Source organism: Perissodus microlepis, chromosome 23 (assembly GCF_051167445.1).
Source record: "Perissodus microlepis isolate ML-2025 ecotype Zambia chromosome 23, ASM5116744v1, whole genome shotgun sequence".
NCBI classification, from domain to species: Eukaryota; Metazoa; Chordata; class Actinopteri; order Cichliformes; family Cichlidae; genus Perissodus; species Perissodus microlepis.
Window position 1 is genome coordinate 34,181,112 of NC_140482.1, and position 26,733 is coordinate 34,207,844.

Consider the following 26,733-nt stretch of genomic DNA (forward strand, 5'->3'; position numbering starts at 1 on the left):
CTCAAACCTGATACTGTAGATTTAGGGGCCAGACCACCTTTTGTTTCATGTTTCACAAACCCCCGCAGTTCCTTACCACAGCTCCCTATTTCAAGGCTGTCGTTGAATAGCCAGCAAACCATTTCCTGAAGCTCCGAGGTCACTGGATAAATGATGTTTTCATTTGACAACCCCAGGTTGCCGCTAAAGGAGGGTCTTCGGAGGGAGCCTTTTGAAATTACAGTACTGATGAAGCGTGAGAAATTACAGGCACTTAGAAGTGATTTCATGAGCACAAGAGAACTTAGGGACCACCCCCATGCAGGCAAGAGGGACCGATGGCAGTGAGTACACAAACACACATGGCCTTGCATGTGCACAATGTTAATATATAAACACATCTGCACACACACATGCCCCCCCCCCCCCCCCCCCCACACACACACATATCTCCCTCAAGTGCAGATGAATCAGCACCATAACAGTTTCCTCATCCTCAAATGCGTATCATGTGTTGAGGATTGTTTTTCTGTGTATGATAATAAAATTGACCTTACAGTTAAGTACATGGTGGAGTTAAATGAAAGTCATATTCAGGAGCCAGTCATTGTTTTTTTTCACTACTTGAGTTATCCTAATGGAGATCGGCTGAGACGAGCAATGCCCGAGGGCCACTGGTCCCTCTCCACCCTTCCTGGGAATGGGCTTTCGGTCAGGATGGGTTTGGAAGGAAGCCTCCGATTTTTTTGCCTGGCCCTCTGCTAAATCAGAGCTATGTAGAGCTGGTTTGGACCTGAGCCTCGGTAATGATCTATCCCTGGAACTGCTGAAGTGGAATCATTTTCATCATGGTCTATGCCTCTTTAGTCCCTAGAAGGGTTTCCCTCTGTGTGCATGTGTCAAGTTTTCAAGCATTATAATTTCATTTCACACTGTTTACTTTGGTGATTTGCAGCACATTGCACCAGTGTGAAACTGAATCATTTAATTTAACCACCCACAAGTATAGTACCAACCCAATAGATGGCAGAAGCCCTTCATTCACTTTGCTATTGAGTTTACACAAAACAGTGTTTCCCTACTTTTCTCTACAACAGAAGCTGGAGTCAAAGCCCCCCCAGCGTGCCCGTCTGGTTGCTGTCTGTCTCTGTTTGGATTCTGTTCGAGCCTCGACTCTCTTTTCACGATCTCTGTCCAAAAGTGTCACTCAGCTCTAAGTTGAGCAGCAAGTGCATTCATGCACACTTACACAAAACGCTCGCACAAATGCCAACTCCTGAAACCTCCCTGAAGAGAGGGTGATGGAAATTCTGCAACAAATTAACAGCTATAGGACTACAAAGCACATCTGTGACATTACATTGGCTTGCTCAGTTTAACAGTACAAACGTTTATTTTCTTAGGCCTCTGCATCTGCTGAAATGTTACACTACTTTAACAGCAGTTGAAATTCTTTTAAAATAATCTTTTTGCGTTTCTTGTTGAGAATGAGGTTAAATTATTCATTAGAGTGGCAATAAATAATTGCTGACTCAGTTGTTAAATTAATCTTCAAAAAGATCTGATTGGTCAGATCTGTTTATTTTCATGCAAAAAATCTGAAAAATAAATGCTGCAAATTCATCCAACAAAATTCCACAGTCGGTGTGAATGGCTGCGTTAAGATTAGGTGAGTTCAAATGATATTTCTAACATGCAAAATTTTCACATGAATTTTATGCGTCTTGTGTGTAAAGTCCTTAACAATGGTCACTGGTGAGCTTTAAAACTCTAGGAGGCAGTTTTATTTATCATGCTGCTAGCAACTGCTAGCTAGTTAGACTGGCAGTTAAATAATCATTTTGGGTAAAGGTATTTTTACAATTTTTAGTTTTGATTAAGAAACAATTTTAGCTTAAAAATCATTTTGATGGTACACTGCCCTGTAAAAGTGAGAGGGGCTTCTTAGATCTAAGTTGGGTGAACACATAAAGCCCTTTTCCACTAGTACCTGGTTGATTTGACGTGACTCGACTCGGTTTATGTTGTTTTCCATTACAATCAAGTTCCACCTAATGTGCGTGGCAATTGGCCGATATTTCTGTGACATCATTTGTATGCAACATGAACACCACAACAATGGTACAAGTTGATGGTGTACCTGCTGCTCTGCAAATGGCTTTTGACAGACTCAGAGACCACAGTGTTGCCATTTCTCTCAATGCCAGGTTTCAAAAATGGCGTTTTTGATTTCTGCGAAAGAGACGTTCATTAGACTCACTGAGTGATACCACTGCCACAAACTATGGGTCTTTAGCTAGCTATAAGAAGAACCTAGCTCTGTATTCTCTGTAACTACGATAAAGCAGACGAAAGAAGACCTAGACTCCAGTCACAGAGGCATAAAGACTGGTTGGCGACCCCACCTGGCAATGTACAAAACCCTCCGTGTGATTGCTTTGGTTGCTAGCATATTGCCAAGCTCGCTCACAGTATTTAGAGAAGATATTGGCATGTCTGCACACACTCGCTAACCACCAAGCATGAGTTAAACTTGAAAAGAATGTTTGCTTTCAAAGTAAAAGTTGGACCTAAAGCTGAAAACAAGTCATTTTAAAAAGCCCAACTTTCAAACTGTGCAACCTCAGATCAAGTTGGGATATTTTAGGTGTGGTACCATACACCTCTTTGCAACAAGCAGGACGACTGCAGGTTTGCTTGCGACTAGCAAACAACCTCCTACAGTTACCCACTTATTATCTGAGGAACACTAATTTTTGCATTTTCCCAGTGAAAAGTGGTTCCCTTTGTGACTGGTGCTTTAATAGCAGATGAGCAGAAGAGGAAGCTGAAAGTCAGAAAAGAGTGAACTGGCAAGAGGCCAATCAAAAGTAGATTTCAGTCATTTAGCTGTTAACAAAAGGTCTGCTGATTTCCAGAGGCTCGGCCACTAGTTAGATGTCTAAATGAAAAGTAAGGGACAACCGTTGGGGTGAAGGAACCAAAAATTGCAGTTTCTTTAACTGTCACTTTAGGCTGGCTCCAAAAACAAGTTCTTCTCCATAGACTCCATAGACTCTTCTATATGGATAGCTTCCCCCTTCAAAGCAGCAGTATGGTGGATGACTTTTGTTATTTCTCATCTATCTGGATACTGAATGTATCCAAATGGATTAGGCACAGGCCACTGTAGCTGATTTCTGTCTGCTAGGCCTCACCTCCACAAATCAGTTATTCAGCTGGACCTCTCCACTGAATTCATGCTGTTGATGCTACAGCTTATGAATGCAGATTATTGGCTGATGCCTTTGAATTCCACCCTCTCGTCCAAATATGGTGGCTAAAACAATATGGTGATGATGGATGATGGATGATGGCTCTGGCGGCATCCATCTTTTTTTATGTCATCACTGTTTTCAAAGGATAATATTTATGAAATATTTCAAATTAAAATAGGTCAGCTTTGACTTGAACACAGTAGGAGGGTTCATTTTTCCTCCATACAGGATTTCTTTTTTGTGCCACATAAAGCGCCTAAGCCACCAGAAAATTACCAGCAATATAATATTCCAGTGCTATGATGGACTGGTGGCCTGTCCAGGGTGTACCCCGCCTTTTATCCCATGACAGCTGGGATAGGCTTCAGGCCCCCCGTGATCCTGAATTGGGTAAGTGGAAGAAAATGGATGGAAAATGGACGGCTGGATTATTTTTTAAATTAAGCTCTTTGTTTAAAATGTTTGATAAGAGACAACAAAAGCCTTTGAGCTCAAACATCTGGCTCTATGGGCGCAACTAACATTTTATGACATTTCCAGCCACAGTTTAATTGAGGTGTTATGTACAGATTATTTGTTTTATTCCATACACTGATCACTTCACATAAGCCCCAGAATCAGAGCCAGCTCTTCCGTGCACTGCTGTCATTACTACACCACTTATCCAGGCCCTACATGTCTGTCTCCACTCCTCGTCCTACTCATGTACACACATATATACAAAACTCGTACATCAAAGCGCTGCACTCGATTCCACGCAAAAGATAAACACGGGAAGCCCTGCAGATGGTTAGCTCTAGGATAGAGGTTTCTCTGTATGTTCATGTTTGCATGAGTGTTTGTGAGGAGATCTCCTGAAAGATGTTAGAAAAATAGAAGTGTCTGTATATTTCTTTCCATCTTAAACTTCTTGGGTGGACCAAAGACGAGGACTTTTTTTTTTTTAGCACACAGCAGATATTATTCACACATGTAGGATAACATTTGAGCAGAGTTGGCCATCTTTATTAGTGGCAGTTTACAGGGATATCTATGACAGTCCCATAGCTCTCTGGAAGCTCCTTTACATTATTTCAGGGTAATGGCAGGTTAATGGAAGCCAGGTGGAGCCTCACTCCACCAGGAGCACTTGATTGACAGTGAACTGTGTCGATGAATTGGAGTGCAGCTACCCACAATCAGGGTCTGGATGGAAACATGGCAATTCTCAAACAACAGCTGCTTTTCTTGGCCACAACAGAGGCGCCATTTCCACTCATCTAAGACTACTCAGTACATGTAGATATGGTCATGCATGTGCGTCTGGCTTTTCTCTTTGCTTGTTTGTGATTAAATGTGTCTATTGACTAAATACTATTGCACCAAGTCCCTGGAATTTGAAGCCTGGACTTTGAGCGTAAGCACTTAAAAAAATAAGTGGAAATGAACAGCGACATTGCTTCATAGAGGGTGGCCTGTTCAGTCTCACTATGTTTATAGTGTAGTTAAAACCATTTGGAAAGTGCGAAGTCCAGAGTAGGATTCTGATTATTGTAATTATGTTTATTTTGCTTTAGAGCAAGGCATTTTTTCCCCAATTGAATATAATCAAGATTACGTTCACAGAGTTACTCGGTTTGACTATTAGCAATAAGTGGCTAATGATAGCTAATTTTTGATAGCTATTGTAATTAGTTTGTTAGTTTGTTGACGTCACCACTTTTGGGTTTATATTCTTTGATATTCTTAATCTTGACAAAATCAGTGCTGCAGTAGCAGAGCTACAGTCAATCTGAATCATTCATTTCAGTTCCATAAACTTGTTGTAGTAAGAAACTGTCCGATTAAACTGACACAAAAAGGCTATCCTGTTTGTTTCTTTCTGGCATATTTGGTTTAAATCATGTTTATTTTCTGATTGATTTGACTATAAATGCAAAACAGAGCGACAGAAAGTCAGGTGGCAAAATCCGACTCAAAATTAGCAGAGGTTTTTTTTAATTTATGATTCACTGAAAAAATTCTTGTGTTCATGTTGATGTCTTAGGAAAAATGTTTAGTAGCAGACCAAGAGTTAGACTGCAGGCTATTTGTGGGTGTCATTGGACATTAGAAGGTTAAATTTGTCATGATATGCATAAACCTTGCAATGACATTATTTGAAGTAGATCTTTGGGAGATTACTTGATGCTAAAGGGAAAACCTTTTGCTGTAAGGCCAAGTATTTCTATGGAAGGGTGGAATTTGGCCATTAGGGCAGCTTTCGGTTACACCATAGATATTCTGTTCAAATTAAAAAAGAACATAAGATAAAACACCAGATATGTCATATCTATTATATGGCATATGTATGGTAATGTGAGCAGAACTGCTGCAGTACAAATTTGGATTTTTAAATCACCCATCCGATGCTCAACCTATTACAGCTTTTTTTTGTTTTTTACATCATTTTATACATAAATTTATCACTTCCCTTTCATGGTTGGTTCATCTTCCATCAGCAAAGCAAGCTGAATGCTCTCCATTTTTTTAAATTTACAGTGGCACTAGTGTACAGAACAACAACACTGGGTGACGATTTTTAATTTATACTCTTTTTATAAAATTACAGATTACACCGGGACCACGTGATACAGATGGTTCATACTCCCACCGGTAAAAAAAAACTCAGATCAGGCTTCTTGCAGATCATCAAGACAATAACTTGTTCTCCAGAAAAAATCAAGAAATACACTTGAAACTAAATCTATTAGGATATACGCTCATTTCCTCATTTAGCCACTTGTGATGATATCAAGAGGTGTTTTTTTTATTCTTTTTAAGCTTATTTACAGCATATATCTTATCTGTTGTTGTTCTTTTGCTGTCGCAAATCTTTTAGAGGGTCGTGTTTTGATGTTAAAATCCCTCTTAGTATTAGGTTGTGCTTATGCAGCCCTGATTTAGATGTCTGAGTCTATAATCACAATATGCTGTTCAGCTCTTTCTCTGAGAGCCATGATTGGGATGTTAACTGCTTGGCAAAAGAACATGACACCCAGGGTGACACGGGGATTACATGTTCTATATTTAGTCTTTATGTACATGAATATTGGCAGGACAGCTCTGTACATGTGACACACACACACACACATACACACGCACACACATACACAGCGATACAGTGATAATAACACAGATCTCCAGCACAGAACACATTTACAAGATGGGCTCTAGAGCAAACACTGGCTGAGATACACACGGGAATGTCTGAGCTACGACAACTTCCTCATAAAACTGGAATTTTCTTGTAACAGTTACTATTGTCATCAATAAAACAGACAATTAAAAAGAGAGATGAAAAGTATAAAATAATTTAAATTCCTCCTAAAATGCGTCATGAATATGCGGTGACAGATTTATACAAAGCGGGCAGCTACTGTATCTCCTTGACACACTGAAACCGAAGGATGCAACAAATATGACAGACAAAAGCGAAAGTCATGCAGCAACAAAGGAACAGAGAAGATGAAAAAAGGGGATCTTCTTTGAAGTTCTGCCCTCCCAGTGGCAGCATGATGTCAAGATGACAAGCCTGGTAACAAAGCACCTCACGCTATGGGCCACCCAGACGTGCCACAATGAAATGTAAACATAAATATACAGGTTGAAATCTCTCTCTACAAACAGTTCAGTCCCTGCCACGGGCCCATCAGCTGTGTGAGTAGTCAGTCTGTATACACTCCTTAGTAGAATATCACTTAGAGTTAAATAAACTTATTTAATATATATATTTATAATAGATTTATTCTTTGCAGAGTCTTTTAGCAGTATTTCCTTGTTTTCACCAGTTTGTTCTGGTATTTTACTGAGTGGCCACTGTGTCCCACCACGTAAACGTCCAGCAGGTAGGTCTTTCCTGGCTCCAGACCTGTGATGGTTTCTGTGGTCACAGCTTTCTGCAGGTTCGGGCTGTGGAAGTACTTGCACAGGACCTTTTCTGACTTCCTGCGGGTCTCTGGTCCAGCACATTGATTTTGTTCCCGGCGCCGCTGCTCCTCGCCGTAATTGTCAGCCACTTCCTTGCGGTAAATGCAGTATTTGTTGCGGTCCTGCGTGCCCAGCCAGGCCACAGTGACGGAGGAGCAGGTGCGCAGCTTGTCAAAGGCCTTGATGCGTGTATCCTCCGGAAGTGAAGGGAAAGGCTGTTTGCTGCTGGGTCGGGTGCTGGCAAGCACCTTCAAAGTGGAGGCTCCTTTTCTGCTGCCACGGAAACGGATCAGGTATTTGGCTTTTGGCTTTCCCCGTAGCTGGAACTGCCGTATCCCCTCCACGTTCTGGGAGAGCAGCAGCTTGCCATCTCGCCTCACCTGCACCTGCACAGCATCCAGACATGTGTGTACAAAAAGAGTGACCCTCTGGTGGGAAGACACGGGAGCGAAGCGCAGGAACTTGCTGCCCTTCCTTTTGATGAAAACCTCTGATACTTTGCCGTCCTTCAGCTCAACTGTCTTCTGACGAGCCTCCTCTTTAGTGCGGGCAAAGGTTCCCACATATGCTGTGCTGGTGTTGGTAGCAGCATTTACTGCAAACACATCAAAGTAGTACTGTGTGTCTGGTTTTAGGTCTGACACCGTGAATATGTTTTTATTGCCAATGCACACCTTCTGGATGTCTGATACCCTGGGCTTGGCTGCGTATGCCCGTGAGATCTTGTTACTTGTGAGGCCCCGGTCTTTGCCGAAACCATTGTCAAAGCCAAAGTGCACAAAGTCGAACGGGCTAAAGTCTCTGCCGGGCTTCGGAGCCAGCATGAATGCATCGTCAGTGCTCATTTTTGCCTCGGCAGCACACATGCTTTTGAAATTGTGCTCCTTGTTGATCACTACGCAGTACTGCACAGGCTGGCCCATCAGCAAGCCGGTAGGTGTCGGTTTCCAGGCCAGTGTGACGGTGGTACGGCCAAGTGCAGTGACATCCACGCGGGGGTCGTAGGGCAGCTCTGGGTAGGGCTGGTCAGACTCTGGAGTCGTGGTTGCGTACACCTTGAAGTTGCTGTCTTTCTCAGTGGACAGCAGTTCAAGCTGGTAGAGACCAGAAGGCGTGCTTGTGGCCACATAGGACTCCACATCATTGCCCTTGTAGGTGAAGAGCTCCGTCCCTTCATCTACTGTCACCTGCTGTTTCTGTTGGTCCAGAGGTTCAGGCTCTCCTGGAAGATAAAAACCAAACACACACAACATGAGCTGTTTGCTTTAGTCACCAAATTAGACAACCCTTGCAATATTTTCTTTTCTTCTTTGGCTTTGATGAAAGAAAATTTCCACCCAAACTAAAAACTGTTTAACGCTGCAAGATCATGACTAAGCCTCATGGATCATTATCCCACACCCATGGAAGCCATGTTTTCACTCCAAACATCCCCAAAGATCTCAGGCCAGCATTCACTCAGCCTTTCTAGGGAAGTTTTGCTACAAAGAGGCGCCTTGTAGCTTCTATGTGAGAGGGACAGTCTAAGCTCTTACTCCAGCTTGAGCAAGAAACCATAATATTATGTTTGTCAACCAGAGAGTGTGCTCAGCGGTGTACTAAAAATTAAGCTCAAAGATCAACTCCCAATAGAGATTTCTAGCAGGAAAAGGCTGCAAAGACAGGAAAGATTTCACTAGCTGCTCTGTTTCTGCACCAGTTTTCGTGAAGTCACTGCCACTGCATGAGTCCAAATTTGTCATTATTCTTCCAGCTCAGGATGAATTCTCTTCTCTTGAAGCGCGGTCAGTGTCCACAACAGTGTAACTACCCATTTGCAGGTGCTCATGTCTGGACATTCAAATATATGCTCACATCACACATCAGTGCTCTAAACCACTGCTTTAGTCATCTGGCAAGATCTCCTCTGCTGAAAGGACACCTTCCAGATGGGAAAAGGTTTTAATGTGAAGCAGAAAAACAGAAAAAATGAAGGGAAAAAGGAAGACAAACAGACTGAGTGTAGCAGGATTTATCTTAAGAAGACCGAGGCGACCTAAGTAAAGGGATGTAATGTCTTTGATTCTTTAGGGTGACTAGAAAACCACTGAAATTATAGACATCAAACTGGGCCGAGTCAGACCTCATAAGTGGTCAGACTAGACACTACATCTGTGACTTAATTAAAACCCACGAAAACACAAAGCCTAACATCACTGCGTAGGTTAATTGTGTGTGGGGATAGTCATATTTCCAGATAACGTGTAATTAACCTCTTCCACTGCTGCCTTATGTCAGTTATACCTGATCCTCCTCCGCTGGCGTCTTCTGGCAGCTCCTGCAGAGTGAGTTTCCACTCCAGAGGAGCATCACAAGGTGTCATGGTCACAGACAGGGGTGTGTTGTCTTCTTCCACCACAAAGTAGTACCTGTGAAAATAATAGGCCAGATATAAGCACCAGTGTTCATGATAGTTTGACATTATTCTAAATAATGTGTGGAGTAAATGCGTGAGCAGACTATAATAGGTGAAGCACGTGGTGGCATATAGTGTTTTGCCTTGAGTGAAGAAAGACTTTCTCATCTATTATTTAGTTTTTGCATCAACATAATAGATCCTATTACAGGGTAACATCTGATGTTTCCTATCTATTTACAGTAAGTAGACATCACCGGGTTTAATGTTTCCTTCAATGATTGAAGCAGTCACCAGCACGAGGTTTAACTGGCTCATTTTTTTAACCACCAGCCTGATATTGTTTGTCTCACAGAGCTCTTACCTTTTGGGTGTGTCTCTGAAAAGATAGCCACTGATCTCAGCTCCGTCCGGTATGACAGAGGAGTCGTGGAATAGCGACTTGTCTCTGATCTGCATCTGAAAAAGACCTTCATCTCTCGTAGGCAGTTTCTGGGCCACAGATCCCAGCCCCAACAGTACTAGCAGCACCACCACGCTCCAACCTTTACACTGCCTCATCCTGAAAGACACAGAAAATTGACTTCAGTTTCATTAAGTGTTTTGTGATTTTTTTTTGCAGATGCTCCTGATCGTCTGAGCAAAGAATTCACTCTTCTTCTTCTATGTTTTTTAAATGAGGATGTGAAAACCACATGACACAAAGATGTCTTTAAGTAGCACTTTATTAGCCTTTTCTTGAGTATAATAAGTTAATCATTGCTTTGCCTGACTCCTTACAAATAAGAAACCTTTTCAACTCAAGGTGAGTCTGTGAATGACCTTATACCACAAGACAAATTCAATGTTAGCAAAAAGCTGATATGCTACAGGTGAATTTGCCCATTAGTTTAAATTTCCTTCATCTTCACATAACGTTTACTTTCATCATCCATGTTTCAGTCTATATGCCTATATATAAACACACCTATACATATATAACCACAACACGGACAACCTTGTCAGTTGCATTGACTCACAGGTGTCCCGAAACAGACAGCTGGAGCCAATCATTGTCTGTTAGCCCTGTCTCTGCCATTTGATATCAATAGACCGGATCTCTTCACTGTGTATGCGGTGGTGGCGCCTTTTGGAGCATTTTAATATCTAATATTAAGGCTTGCTGTGTGAGTCAGATGATTTAAAGTTCATGCTTCAGCTTTGGTGAGTAAAAAAGGCGAGTAAAATTGCTTGCTCGGTAACCAAGCTTGCTAATGTTAGCATTCCACCCTTTTCTCCATATAAGGAAACTTCTGGCACAAAAAAACGCACCAATACAGTGGCGAGATCAAAATGCTACAGCTGACACTTCAAAATGCAGAGTCCATAACCAATGTGTGATGTCATAGTGGCTATGTCCCTTGATTATTGAGTTAATATTAGCATACAGACTTGGATTGGCACAAGAAATTCCATATGTGTCACAGTAAAGACAAAAAACCTGCACAAACTATTTTTTAAGCCGGCAAGGGTTTTCTTTCTTTTTCTTTAGTCTTACTAAGCTAAACTAATCAACCGTTCTTCCTAAAATTTCTAATTATTAGTTTACAGAAAAATAAAAAAAACTTTGATAAAAGAAAAAGTTTAAGCATTTTTATTTCACATTTATTTGATCTGAAAGTACCCTGGGCCACCACTAACACTGGCAGCATTAAAGTACCATGCACAAGCTACAGAGGAGAACTCGAAACCACCTGCTGTGAGGCAACAGTGCTAACTACTGAGCCACTGTGTTCCTTATTGAGCTGAGCTGGCTGCTTTCATTGTTTCCACTCTCATTATGCTAAGCTATGCTACTTGACTACAGAAAAGGCTGAAACTTGATGTTTAGCTTACGCGCATAAAATTAATATCAATCTCTCTTCTCAACAAGAAACTGTATACCACACTGAGTACCTCGTGCGTTAATGCATACTGTCAGTAAATATTAAAGGCTCATATTAGCTAAAGTATGTCTAAGATTTCTGTTTTTCTAATGGAATTTCTAAATAACCTTATTTTATCTCTCCTTTTATTTTGACATTGGTTCAAAACTGCTGATGTTAATGAGTGTGAGCTGTGACATGCATACAGTGTTTTAGCGAGCTTCTGCGTTTGTCCGCAATGTAATATATTTTATGCTAAAATGTGCTTCTTGTCCATGTTTTCCTTCTAGTTTCAGCCTTAATTAACATTTAACTTAAAATCCTGATCACCATCTGGGAATGAATCAGAGACGAAGAGCCCCTGAATGAGTACCCAAGGCCACAGAGAGGAAGGGGGATTAGATTTAAACAGGAATGTGTGAAGGAAAAGATATTGCTTGGCACTCCAGGGACCCACGCCGTTTCATAAAACGCTTAATATAAAAAAATCCCCAAATCCATGTAGTTTAAGTTTTATTGACACTAATATAAAAATGTTTGGAGATGCAATCCACAGTTGGAGCTGCAGCCGATGTGGCTGAGAGGCTCTCACGTATCCCCTGTCTATTGATTTCTGCCCATTGATTGCAGCTGATGGGAATGCCAAATCCCGGGTGATTTAATCAGTGTAATGATGGCAGATTAGCCAGATACTTTACTGCCATTTACTGCAAGTGAGATGGTGTCCTTTTAATGACCCCTCTCCCTTTCTCTGCTCACCCTCCTTTGTCTGTCTCCTTCCCTTGATCACAGGTTTTTTTTTTTTCATCAAATAATCTCTTTCACACTTGTACACACACATCCCCTCCTCTCGGTTCGTCTTTATGCTTTCTCCTCCTTCACCGCCTCCCTCAGCAGAGGCAGATAAGTAAAACCAGAGGACTCGGGCTTGGACAAATATCCACACTACACACAGGGCTTCATTTCTACATTATAGTCCTTTAAAAACACAAGCAGGGAAAAAAGCCCATGACAGCTCCTGTCAGTGTCTCTGCTGTTGTCTGAGCTCAGCCTCCCGTCACACCGCCAGACTTCAGAGAGCAAAAGGAAAGCCGCCTAAGTGGTACTTTGAGGTTTGACTCACACAGAGACTTGAGATCCTTATCGCCTCGGCTTGTCTCATTCCACTTCAGAAACATGTCAGTCGGAACAAAGACATGTCTAATAATACTTAAGACAGCGCTGAGGTAGTACGCGCAGAGTCTCTCAGTAGCATGCACAGCATTTCTCAGAGCTGCCTTTCTTTCAAACATCCCAAAACACTCCACAGACACAACGAGGGCCTCGTCCCCTCAACCGGCTTTGTCTGCCGCAGTCACACACTGAGGTTTTTAATCACCGCTGCCTTAAACATTTGATGCGTGCCTTCCCCGTGCTCTTCACATGTGACACCACATACTATATATTGCAGGGAGATGACATCTAAATATCAGAGCAGTTGTGTTGGGTCACTGTGGTTGCATGGACCAGCGCAGAGTCAACATGGTCACACAGCCGGTGCTGGATGTGCTTTTACATGCAGGCCTGCACCATTCTCATGCCACAGAGTTCCCTTACGAAAATAACACATTAAAAAAAAGCTGCATCTGGAACAAATAAAGTCTAATGTTTAATTAGAATGGGGAAGAATGTATGATCCCAATTTAGGGAATGGATAATTTTAAGGCAAAGTAACCCACAGTCGTGTCAACTTTGTTTTGCTTTTGCCTTTCATCTCTTTATTTATATATTTATAGGTTTTTGTTTCACTTTCATTGGTATTTGCCAAGTATTTTCTGTGGAAAACATTGTGTATTTTCTAATTGGCAAGCTGTGGAATTTAGAGAACTGTGTAACTGGATTAAAGGACAAATGCAGGAGTTTACAATGGGTGAAAATGGTCCCAATTTTCTTTCCCATGGCTGTCTTTGACACATCTAGAGTATCAGTCTTAAACAAATAAAACAAGAAAAGGACCCCCACCTCCTTTCCCTTCCTGTGTAATCTGTAGAACTGCATCCTATCAATTGAGTTTCTACTTTAACAACTTTGACCCAGCTCTAATTTGGGGTCATTACAAGCAAATCATGTGCACAGCCAAAACAAAAATGTTCACACTTTGTATTTAAATCTCCCAGATGGATGCAATCTTTTCAGCAACATCAATCCATAGCAGAATTAAAATCGTTTACGATCCACTGAAGGTTAAAGCGAGAAAAATATCAATTACATGCAACCATTTGGCCACAACTTTCATCCACCTGATCGACTCTGTGTGCACGTGTGAGAGGAGCGTATTTTCAGCAAGAACATGGTGATTATAAGCACGTGATTTTCACGTATGGGGCTTTTTCTGATCACAAGGCAGGCTATATCCATGCAACCCCCAGCCTTGTCCTGCGTGCGTGCACGTATATGCTCACGTGTGTGTGCGCAAAACACCCCCCACCACCACCTACACTCTCTCACTTCACTTTGTTTCTCTCCTTCCCTCCAGCTCCTTGTCAAGATGGATAAGCCTCCTGCCTGCTGCCACATGGAGCTCATTAGCAGAACGGGAGGGAATAAAAGACAGTTTAATTTCAACACAAATAAAGAGACATTTCGGATTCCACCCAACAAGACGCCTGGCATGAGCTCGCAGGACCTGAAGCCTCTGTGTGTTTTCTTAAAGGAAGTCTAGATTTATGGCGGGTCCTCGGTAGCGAGCTCCATCATGGCTGTCACTTCAGGGCCAATGTGGGGATTAGAGTAAGTAAAGTATATGCAGGAGCCAAAGAGGGAACCACACAGGACCTGGACCTGTTCTATAGGCAGGCCAAACCAAATCAGGTCTGGTGCTCTTGGACAGCTAAACAGCTTATTAATAAATTGGTAGAGACTGTGGTAAACGCTCTGATCCAACAGTGGAGATTTTAATCTGGTGTGTGTGTGTCCATACGTGCACACATATGCGGGTCCAAACCATTGCATTCCTCTGCTCCACTCTGTGTGTAAGTCTAAATCATCACTCAGGACCTGACTCCTCGCCATCCACAACATCGCTCGCAGTTTGAGTTTCTGAGCTATCCACATCATCAGAACCACTAAGGCTGGCACAATAGCATCATGGAAACCAGAGCCCAGTTTCCTTTCCTTCTTACCCTCCCCTTTCCTCTTCGCTCCTTTATATTTCATCTCTGATCCCTGCCTTTAGCTCTGCATCCTGGAAATTCTCTATGAGGGGGTCGCGGGGGCGCTTTCTGTGTAAAAACAACTCAAATAGAATTGAGGGTGGGGGAGTGGCGGTGTCTCTGACTGATGTGCTGGCATTGTGGCTGCAAGGGTGATTAAAGATTACAAGAGAAAATGCCCCCCCATGGGAAAGTCATCCACCCACTACCCATCATCCGGTGCACGCATGCACGGGCCTGGCCCCGTCGTGGGAAATGAGTCAATCATGATCCGGTATGTTGTGCTTGGTTGAGGAGGCAGAGAAGGGGAGCACAGAAAGCCTGTTCAGCAGCTAGTGCGAGCAGGCTCTGCCTCTTCTTGTGTCCATCTGAGGGAGCATAATGAGGAGCTTTGCAATGAGCGTGCCCGGGCGGGGGGAGACGAGGAGACGCGCATGGTGTGTGGATATGATGAATAATTTAACAAGGAAATAAAAACTTTGCGCCCTTAATCTTCCACCACTGACTCTGGATATGTGACAAAAGGCAGCGGAGAGGCGACTGTATATACACCACTGAAGCCTGTCACTTCTCTGGACGCAAAACGGCTATAGCAACACTGGCGGAATTCTTTCAGCCAGAGAGTTTTCATATGCAAATCATGGTTTAGTTACGGTATGCGACGCAGACCTTCCCATTTTAAGACTTTTTTGTTCATGATTCATTCTCCTGAGAAAGTAGAAGGGAGGCAGTGTGGCTTCACCCTGCTGCTAAATACAGTTATTCAAATCCCCACTCCGGGTATGTCTCTCATTAAACACCGACTGAGAGCCTCTCACATGGACCGGATGAGGAAAACAACTCCCAACACGAGCTAAATTATCATTAATCTGCCTGGAATAATTCTAATTGAAACAATGCAGGCGGTGCCAAGTCAAACAAATCCAATTTTTCACTTATATTAAAAAGCAGGTCTTCATTACGCGCTTCACTAAAGCCTGTCTGGGCTCTTACAGGTGCGTAAAAGGAACCCAGTAGTGACACGGTGAAACTAACATTTATCAAAACTGTAGTCTTTATATAAAACTTTTACATTTTACTACAAACTAAAAGCCAACAGAGTGAAAACACCACAAATGGTGCACAGGTAGCTAGAAATACAGCATGTGTAGAAAAATCGCCTGTGTTGGGTGCTGTGTCACCCCTGGGAGCATGGGAACTGTCGCGAGGCACAAAACAAGAGGATTTTCGTAAAGTTCATCAGCTCATCTGCCCCGTGTGATATAAAGCCCAAAACAAAATAAGCTAGAATTAAAAAAGCATGCGAGTTGTGGCTTGAATGAAATGCGTTTGAAACTTTTAACTTCCTGGAGTTGTAAACCGCAAACCGTTTCAAAGGCACCAGCTACTTTACTCAGAGAGTCCGACTCTGGATTCATACGGAGCTTGCATGCATATTACAAAATAAATAAATAAATAAATAAATAAAGCTACAGAAAAGTTTAAGAAAATTAAGAAGTTTTTTCTCATATAATTGCTCGAAGAATCGGACAAACCGCTACACTGCAGAGAAATCAAGCGAAAAATAAATACATAATCTTTACAAGAGACAGTCTTACCTCTCGCAATATGAATCGACGACGTTATCTGCAGAATGGTGTCTGTTTTTCTTTAAAAGAAAAAAACTCTTACAAAAGTGCTTTAAAACTAAATCGATTGATGTAAAAATAAAAAAAAATAAAAACACGCGCTGTCCTCTGCAGTGTCCAGTATCCCCTCCTTTAGTTTTCACTTCTATTGTTGGTGTCTATCAATCGGATTAGACGACTCTGGTGCGTGCTTGCAGTTTTCTTGTGGATTGAACTGGTCTCTGGTGGGCAGGAGTGTGTGTGAGAGTGTGCGCGAGTGTGTGTGAGTGGGTATCCCGAGTGCTGGCAGTGCGTCCCTCCCCTGCCGCGCCGCTGCTATTGAAACCTCCACTGGATTGGAGGCAAAACTAGTGCGAACTTCTTCTTCTTCCCTGCGCTCCAAGACAGAGAACCAGCCCACTCTTTCAGCAGCAAGCCACAAAAAATATCCCAGCAAGGACCAGACTGAGTATTACTCCCAGGTGTGACCGGCCCTCATACTGAAAGCATATAAGGAGAGGGAAACAAATCCACAAGCCAAAAATCTTAGATGAACAGAAGCAGTGTGTTGCTGAAAACAGCAAGATACCACCTGAGCGTAACTCTAACTACTCGTGGTTTTTAGAGACCGGGGTTCCCCCCACATACTTTTATTTGCAAGCTGTTTACTGTGATGCTCTCTTTAAATTATTAGTTTAGGCAGTAGCGCCCTGTTGAAGTCACGCAGCCCTCGGGGCTACAGTGTGCAGGCAAGTTTCATCATGGGCCCTGATACCTGGGAGGGCGTGAAAAACATGATCAGAGCACACAGCTTTAACGGCGTCACAAAAAAACAAAACAAAATAAAGACATAACAGTTTCTATGTGGAATGTGACACAGAGAACCTGCACCAACACAGGGTTTAACTGTGGAAATTCCCAGGGAGGTATTACTGGAGTTGTTGTCTCTTCCTGGGTTGAAGCCCTGGGAAGCAAATATTTATCCTAGATAAGAGGTCTTGACTGTCTCGGAAATGAATTGTCCGAAATTTATGACTTGATGGGTGTCCGTGTCTGATGACAAGACAATAGATCTAAAGGAAGCTGTCGTTTCCTGAGCTTCCTCCACAGGACCGTCTTTAAAGTGGTGTATCTGCACATCTTCACACATGAGCGGCTGCAGGTTTCGCGCTGCTTCCTGCTGGTTCAACAGTAGCACCTTCGTCTACAGGTTTGACCAGACCTCCCATCAATGCTTCCTACTAGTTGTCGAAAACAAAGGTTTATGTTTTCATGGAAAACAAGTTTTGTGAAGATTTAACCAGTGCATGTAGCTGCACTAAGAGTCACAATCTTTACAGAGAGCAAGTAAATTATGAATGAAAAACAGAGACACCGACAAACATAAAGATATCATTTTCATAATGTTTTCAATGATTTGACAAAATTAGGAAAACAATCCTGGATTTAACGAGCATGCATACTGGTACAAATTTGCTGTGTCGCAAACTCCTGGCAGCAAAAAGAAGGACAGTTTTGGTACAACAGCGTCATCTAGCGTTTACCAGAATAAGGTCACACAGGACACAAACGTTTGTAAGGACATGAACACAAGTGACTGCACAGCACAGAAAAGTTTCAGTTTAGTTGTCATGACGATTATTTTACATAGCAGATTTAAAAACACAGATGCTGACAACAGTGGCACACAATAAGCGATTGAAACAAAAAAAAAAGCATTTAAACTATTACATTTAAACAATACACACAAGTGGAAATCATTTCTTTAAAAAACACTATATACAGAGTGAGAGAAGATAAGATCATAAAAGTGCATTTTTCTGTGATGCAGAAACTGACACCACAGATGTAACCCACACAGGTGTGTGATGCCTGGGTTTATGATCAGTGTTGCTGTGACTTCCACATCCTTGAGATGAAAATAGATGCCAAATTCAAACTGTTATTAACCCCACCACAAAGCAGTGAAAACGAATCCACTCTGGGGACATGTATATTCACAATAACCCAGAATCACACACACACACATGCAGTGACCCGGCTACATGCCAGAATCTTGAAAACATATCCACACCAGGGACAGTTTAGTACAGATGGAGGGAGGGGGTGGAAAACGCTCCTGTAATCTTAATCCCTCTGCACTATTCAACTACAGAGACTGAATCAGTCAAATTTTATTAGATTTACCTAACATTTGCACACAAGACACATTTTTGACCTTTCACCCTTTTCAGGAAGTCAGCGGAGCCACTCATGCTCTTTTGTAGCGACGCCCTGTTTCACACGTGCACGTCTCATACAGTAGATGCACATATGCTCACTGGGCGGGTTCACTCAAATATTGGTGGAGTTAACCACCTTCCTTAGAAGACATCTCAACAGACAACATATTTTTGTGAACTAGGATTATTTAGTAAAATTGAAACTGTTAACTTGCAAAATCTCAACTCAGTGCATTTTAACTTGATCTGATTTCTTCTAAGAGGAGATTGTACAGCCAAGCAGGCTAACATGGTGAAGTTAAGGAAGTAGAGCATTTGCTATGTTCACCAACTTTTACTTATGGCAATATTACATGTCATCATCTTTGTTTCTTTCTTTGATTTATGTATTTTTCTCTTTATTACCTCCCTGCAGGTATCTATGGTACTTAGTGTTTACTGTTTGCTTTCTTTTTATCTCTGTGTATCACCCCACTCGTCCCAGCCCGGTGAGGCAGACTATTGTTTTCAGTGAGTCTAGCTACATTGGAGATTTCTTCCTTTTAAAACATTTTTTTTCCTCCCGACTCTCACCAAGATTGAATTGTTGTGTTTCTCAATTCTGTGCAGTCCTGTGAAAAAAAATCCAGTGATTCAACAGACTATAAAAGCATCTTTTACAGCAATAAATTCAAGTCATTTTTTTCTGTATGACTATGTGCTTTATTCTGTAAAGATCTTAGATTATTAGAGAGAAAACTCCAACAATTTGGCGACAGTGGGAAGAAAGAACTCCCTTTAAACAGGAACAGACCTCCAACAGAACCAGATTATTAGGCTCAGCGCAGACGTTTGTACATTCTACATTTTGTTGAGACACAAATCAATAGATATGGATGTATCCTTCAACCAGAACTTTTTAAAAAGTGTAACAGAAAAATAGGATTGGCCGCTCATTCATGCAGTCAGCAGCTGTCTCTGTGCATGTACTTGAAATATGCTTAAATGACACATCACAGTTGGTGTACTTATAATGTGGTGTAAAACAAATTAGTGAGATGGTGATCTTTGCGTATATCCTTTGATGAGGAATTTTACATTTCAGACTCTAGCAAACCTCTGCCAATTCATGTGTAGAGAAGCAGTATGACTAGTGGGTCAGCAAAGACTTACCCTCTGGGAGTTCATGAATGCCTGTGCAAAATTTCAAAGTAATAAATCCTGTAGTTGTTGAGAATTTTCAAAACCATAGTGGTGAAAGTGTGAGCCAAAGAAAAACATTTAAAGCTTATTGTTGGAATTGTCCATAGAAACTGGAATAACATTTATGTTAGACACATTCTTGGTTTAAATGTATTTTTTAATGGTGGTAAGTGAGAATAATGGCCTTTATAATTTGTGTGAACCAGGCTTTTATCTATGTAAGCTTAACCCGGTGAACTTCAGCAAGGATTAGTGGTTTATTATCAGCGTGAAACTTTGTGGGGCTGACATGTTTGCTTTTGGATATCAAGTCACACACTGAAGCAAACTTGTTTTCCATCCTGATTGTTTTCTCGTAGCATCAAAATGTCAGCAACTGGTGTTCTTTTACATTTCCAGCCGCTGCCTTAGACTGAGGTTTTCTAATGGAAACTGATGTCTTGGGTTTATGATGTAAGAGAAAATGTGAAGTATTTTGTGGCTTAGGTCAGTCTAAACAACAGATGCGTGTTGAGGGTCTTTATATACTGGACCCATCCTCAGTGTTTGCTTTGGGGATTACTCTGTCACTGATTGCTGCCTCATCTGACTGATCTCCTTACACTTCCCCAATGATTTAGGCAATCCATTAATGCAGGGAGGTTAGAAAGTAAAATCTTACTGGACTGAAATGCATTTATATGATGCTGAGCAGAGTCTTGATGGTGCAATCTGCACCACTCACCTCAAATCCATTTAAAGTTGTCTGGGAGGCTTTCTGTCACAGCTACAAAAAGGTGACAAGGTCTGCCTTTTAGCAGTCTGCTTACTTAAAACAGAGTTCATCATTAACTCAGCGGAGCTGAGAGCCTTCTCCAGATAAACCACTCTGTAAACATCTCCCCCCATCATTTTTTCCCTCTTGTGTCTTGTTAAGGGGTGCAGGGAGGACAAACACTGACCTAGCTAAAGATGGTACACATCTTCTCATTTTTTTCTAATAGATACAGTGGTCAAAGTATGCAGTTTTGCACACTGAGTGATACCGAAGGCATCATCAGAGTAAGATAGAGTGGGAGGAGAGGCAGAAGGTTACAGTTCAAGGGAAAGAATGAGGGAGGGAAGGATGCAACGGGAAGTTGGGCCGTGCAAGTTTTACCACATCGTGTACCCACCTGGCCTTTAACAGATACCTTTATCATCTCGTACCAAATGAACCTATGAGTGGAGATAAGACAGACCTAAACAGGGATTTTATTACATTTTTATGTTAAAGAGCTCCATTAAATTTGCAAAGACAAATACGGATAAACCTACAAACATTTAGGTTTTATGAGCAGTTCCAAAATTAGTCTATAGGCCATCTTTTAACTCGCTCATTCACTCATCTTCTCTTTTTCAAAAGCTCTTTTGGCTTTCGTGGGAACAAAAAAAAAAAAAAAAAAAGACTAAAAGCCACAACTGGAAGCAGATGAAAGGCAACAAGAGTAAAGAGCGAATGTCGTGTCAGCATCTAACGTCTTCTCATTATCCAATAAGAGAGAAGCAGTTGTCAGTGTCCAACTTCATCCTGTTATCCAGAGAGAAAGATGGATGGCAGTGGTGCCTGAAATACTCAAGGGACCTGGAGAAATAAACAGTGCAAACTTTTAGTCTCACGATCACTCACGCACCGAGGGAGATTCTAACAGGAGTCTATCCTGGGCCTTTTTAGTGAAACTCTAGAGCATAGCTGCTCCAGGCATGGTATTCCCATTGTAAACACAGTCATGAGGAGGCAGAGACAAGTGGAGGAGGATCTGCTCTCCCCAATCTGTTTTCTGTCTACAAGCGAAAGGAGGACAAACTAGAAACATTACATCATGTGTAACATATTACACAACCGGTGTTCACACTTTTGTCCTCTAAACAGAAACTTCAAGTGATTATCTTTAAGATGTCAGAGACCATTTAAGGTTATTCTATCCTCTGCCATAGTCTTTACATGTATTTACATTAGCCTCCTATATAAAGTAGTTGTTATTGTTAATCGTTGTCGCCATTACAGCCCTGCATTCAAATTGCCTACATATACAGTAGCTTATTTAGGCTGCACTGTAAACTGATACACAAAGTAGCTGCTCAAACAACACTGGCTGCAGCACTGCACCAGAACTTGTGGTTATCCTTAGAGTGCATATGAAAGATATCTGCAGCTTTCATTTGTAAGAAGTGACATCATTGCATGTGCCATGAATCTGACTTATAACAAAAAGAGTTTAAAAAAGAAGATTGAATTGAAGTGTACAGGAAAAGGGCCCTTGGCTTTCCTGCTCTATGACACCGGTGGGCAACATTTTTTTAGGGGGGGAGGTCCATACTGACTTTGGTAAAGAAGTGATGGTCCGCATTCAAAACATGGTCACAGTTTACATTGACACAATTCAAATAACATTTAAATTAGCCTACATCTCACCAGTTGATATTTACAACTGCACAATTCATGAGATTATTACAGTACCATTCATTATTCTTTACACAGTCAAACTTTAATGCTCAGGATGGATTTCATGCTAAAGAAGCCCCGTGATTTTGTACTGTTAGTGTCTTAGAAATGTGTCCAAGGAGGAGTAAACGCAGAGCGCTTCAGAATATAACAGCTGCACCCATAAGCATGCACATTTCATACTATGCATGACAGTGTAACATATGACCCGGACACATGTTTATCCATGTCAGACATTCAGGAATATGTTTACACTTTGGCAGATGTTGCATAGGAATGTCATGGTTTTTTAAAAAAAAAAGAGTAAAATAGGACAGTCTGAATTTGTTTAATCTTCACAATAACATTTGGTAAGTAATAAAGTCAAATATTAAAATTATTCACAGACATCTGGCTCATTTAATTCCTTGCACCCTTCTTCAAGAATGATTTGAGTGGGTTTTTCAAATCATCAAAAGTATCATAAAAATGCTACTAGTTATGAATATTTTCATTTTTGATCATTTGCTTTAGTAGTAAAAAGGGTTTAAGAAAATCTTTTTACATTTTAAATTTGCAGATTTACAATTTAAATAGCATACAATACAATACAATGTAAATTGTCCATGGGTTTCTTGAAAGGTGCTCCAATGTCAGTGAAGCCTCTGTGAAGCCTCAGTGATAGCGTTAGAGCTGCTTGTTTTGTTTAGTTGTTGGTTCAGTTAGCAAGCTACAGCCAAAGGCTCTATGTGTGCTGAGCACATATCTACTCGTTAGTGCTAATTAACAGACTAATGAAATGATAGAGTTTCACTTACTGAAACTGAAGCATGAGCAGGAAGCCAGATTATTTGCCAGATAATTCCAGAAATTGTCCAAAATGGTTCAAAAGGCACCAACAGTAGAGTTGAGGCCCCCACTACATCGCAGCTCCCTGTATCAACAGGGATATCAGCCAAAGCCTAATTTTAAACATTGCTGGTATTTAAAAAAAAACAAAAAACAATCACTTTAAAGTTATTATAAAGCGAAAACTATCAATAGAGACCAAAACTATTTAATGTACAGGCCAGAAACACACTTATTTAAACTGTAAAATTGGGTATTTTAACATGCAAGTCTTACTTTTTGAGCCAGCCTCAAGTGGCCACTAGAGGAACTGCAGTTTTTGGCAGTTCACATTGGCATTATTGTCAGCCTTGGAAATTGCTGCTTGGCACAGAAAAGACCCATATATTTGCATCCAGATTTGCATCCAAACAAATTTCTGAACAGAATTTATTAAGGCAAATTAAGAAGTAGCAGTTTCTTGCTATTCTTTTCTAAACTATAATGACTGAAAACAATCACCTCCATTTTCATAGAGTACAAAATAACATTGTCTAATATGCATCATATTCATTTAGCTGGTGTTTTTCTTAGATCTTTTTATAGTAACATCTCATATCATACCACTAATTTCTAAATCTAAATTATGTCGCATTTACATGCATCCGTTCACTAACTAATCAAGCTATCAATCATAAAAGTCATAATATGTAATATAATGTCTAGTAAATTGTATTTGAATAATAATGCGTTTATCACATAATGTGACACAAAAGGTTATACACTGAAGTAAAAGTACTTTTACTTTTGCTTATATGTAGAGTAACCAGAACTAGTGTCATAAAATACTTACCAGTACTAGCTCAATGATCTCTTTAAACCCATGTACATATTAATCAGGCAATGCACTGGATTTACATACAAACGCATCTGCAAAAATAAGAAACTGAGAAATTCCTCGCAAGTTTTGCATTTCAACTTAATCTGGTAAACAAACAGATTATCCATTTATGGCATTCCTGTGCTAATCCGGTGTTTCTCTTTGTGCCAGAGTTTCAAAGGCACTGGATTTACATATCATCATTTATGGTGCAGCTAAAACTAGAAATCTGCATCGCATTTTCAAGTGGATAAATTAGCAGAAAAACAAAGGTATTATAATTCAGTGCTGAGTCATTAACTTGCACTTTACAAGGCATCATAATGCTAAACAAATGATGATAACGATGATTCAAAAGTCGATTAAGCACGAGTGTCACACAGATTTAAAGTTTCTATCATGCAGGGAATGAATGTTGCAATCACCACAGAGACCTGACAAAGCCCAGCGAGGTGCTCAGGCTTTATTAGATTTGTTCTGTGGTTGTCAAGGGGGACTTTCTACAAAAATACTGAACATTCTGACTATTGAGGAAGATTTTCAGTCGGTCCCTTAGGAGAAGTTGCAGGAAAAGAGCATAAAATCCTCTCAGAGAACATTCCTCCAACAATATCACAGTCTGCTGGAGCAAGCCAACTTTATAGCTCTGATATGAATTACTAGAGATGAACGAATTTACCCAGCAGACACACACACACACACACACACACACACACACACACACACACACACGCACACACACACACACGCACACACGCTTACAGCCGTGGAGAAAAATTCAGATCACTGGTCTGAAAAACATATAGACGAAATGCATTACAAAAAGATGTCTCATTGGCTTTAATGTGGGCACATTAAGAGCTGAAGTGGGATTTGAGGAATTTAGTCCCTGCTCTGTACTGTCACGTCTGTTAAGGCAATTTGTTGAACAAGCTCTGAGATATCTGAAGGGAAACACTGCGCCCTGCTGGCCAGAGACACACACTGTATCTATTTTTGAAGTGTCACAATCATAATAAGCAGTCATTAGTGTTTCCCGTATAGTTTCTCAACAAATTGCTTTGTCACAAAGTAATTCAGAGACTTTATTCCACAAAGAACAACAGCAAAATCTACACCAATTAAGGGCCCATTGGATACAAGTTTGAGCAGTACTGACATAATGTCTCAAAAGATAACAAGTACATATGTGTAATATATCATATATACTCTGAATGTCCACATAATGTCATCTAAAACATATATGACCTTTATATATACACAGTTAAATATGAGGTTAGATAATATTTTTCTTCTTCTATTTGATCCTTTAGAAATACAATGCCAAACAATACTCAGTTCTACATAAATTTACCTGGAACTATGTTGTAAAGCAATATATAAAGTAAATCGACTTCATCAAACTTCACCTCATTCGATATATATGCATCCACACTGCTGTAGCTTCCAATTTCAGTATGGAATCCAATTTCAGTATCTATGTTCAATTATTAAATATTCTTCTTTTCTCATAGTTTAAACAGTCCTTTGAAAAAAACAGTACACCCCCTACTACTTTCACAGGAATGAAGAGTGTAAGTAGCAGGCAGGTGCTGCTAATCAGACGCACTTTATTAATTAATCATCAGCAAGTTTGAGTGTCTGCATGAAGGTGCAACTGTTTGCAGTTTTCAGGTCTAGTGGATTCAGGTTTATATTAACACAGTGCCACAATTTTCCCAGTACTGGACATCCCAGAAAAGTCAGGCCTCAGCTGGCATAATAAACGTTAAAGTTAATGACGGGAGAATTAGACTGAGACTCAATGGGAGCTGCCATGAGAAATCCTCTTCAGTCTAAACAGAATCTATCAGCATGGCTTAGTGTGCAATGTACTTTTATATTCTCTTTTTCACATGATGCTAATAGTAGAATATCAAGTTAATCTGTTACAGATTAAAAGTCAGTCTTCAAACTGATCTAGACTCTCAGTTAGAGAGACTTTTTATACACTTGGCTGTGTGCATAGTTGCTGAGGGGGGATATTCCTTATATGGTCATCTCAGTCACACAGCTCCTGCTGTGAACAAAGAAGCCCCGCCCATATGCTGTTCCATCATTTTTTTGTTTGCTAGAGGCAGCCAATTTAAGAGTCTTTGTTGTGTGTAAAAAGCTCAGACAAATCTACGGGTTTCATCTAAAAACAGACCTTTTATGGCAAACTTGCCTTTCTTGTTTCCCTTGTTGCCCTGTGATGGAAACACTAAGAGAGATAAAAACAAACAAAACAACACTTATATAGGAATTGCTTAGGCTTTTTTTTTTTTTTTTTTTATGGACAGGATTAATGAATACAGGCATCAAATATTCTATCAAGGTACTGGTGCTGGTGTTCACCTTGTCTTTAAACACACTCAGTCTTTATCACAATTAATGACCCCAGCAATAGGTATAACATTTTTTAAATCAAATCTTAGCCTTTGTTTCATTATGTGCATTTTCATACATCCACATTATAAGTTTAAAGAAAGAATGATTTTTGTGGCAGGTGACAGGTGATGAATAATATTAGCTCTGTTTGTGTCTCTGACAGTGACAGGCACACCTAAAAGAAACCCTTACCTGACAAGCATTTAATGACTGTGACACTAATCTAGTTTTGACTGACTTTATCAAGGCATCTTATACAAACCCCTCCATAAACCTGCTCGGGAAACCATCTGGCCCAGCTGCTTTTCCGCATTCACCTTCTCCAACCTTCTCTGTACCTTCAATGGAGAAACTGTCAAGCTGAGAAGCTGACAAGTCAACAAAGCCAAAGAGAGAGGTGGGCCATTCAGGGAAAGGGGGTATTTACTATGTCAGATAAAGCCTGTTTCTTTTGTCTGACCTTTCATGGCTGTCACCTGGACTGTGCA

At 40.8% G+C, this 26,733-nt stretch overlaps 1 protein-coding gene across 1 annotated transcript; it reads right to left on the reverse strand.

Moving 5' to 3' along the window:
- Nucleotides 1–6,258: 6,258 nt before the first annotated feature.
- On the reverse strand, nt 6,259–16,935 carry ndnf (neuron-derived neurotrophic factor). Its single transcript, XM_084922182.1, has 4 exons — nt 16,273–16,935; nt 9,944–10,141; nt 9,468–9,592; nt 6,259–8,406 (listed from the first exon to the last, which is right to left on the reverse strand). The coding sequence occupies exons 2-4, from the start codon at nt 10,138–10,140 to the stop codon at nt 7,019–7,021; spliced, it is 1,710 nt and encodes a 569-aa protein (XP_084778308.1). The 5' UTR covers nt 10,141; nt 16,273–16,935; the 3' UTR covers nt 6,259–7,018.
- Between the last annotated feature and the right edge of the window lie 9,798 nt (nt 16,936–26,733).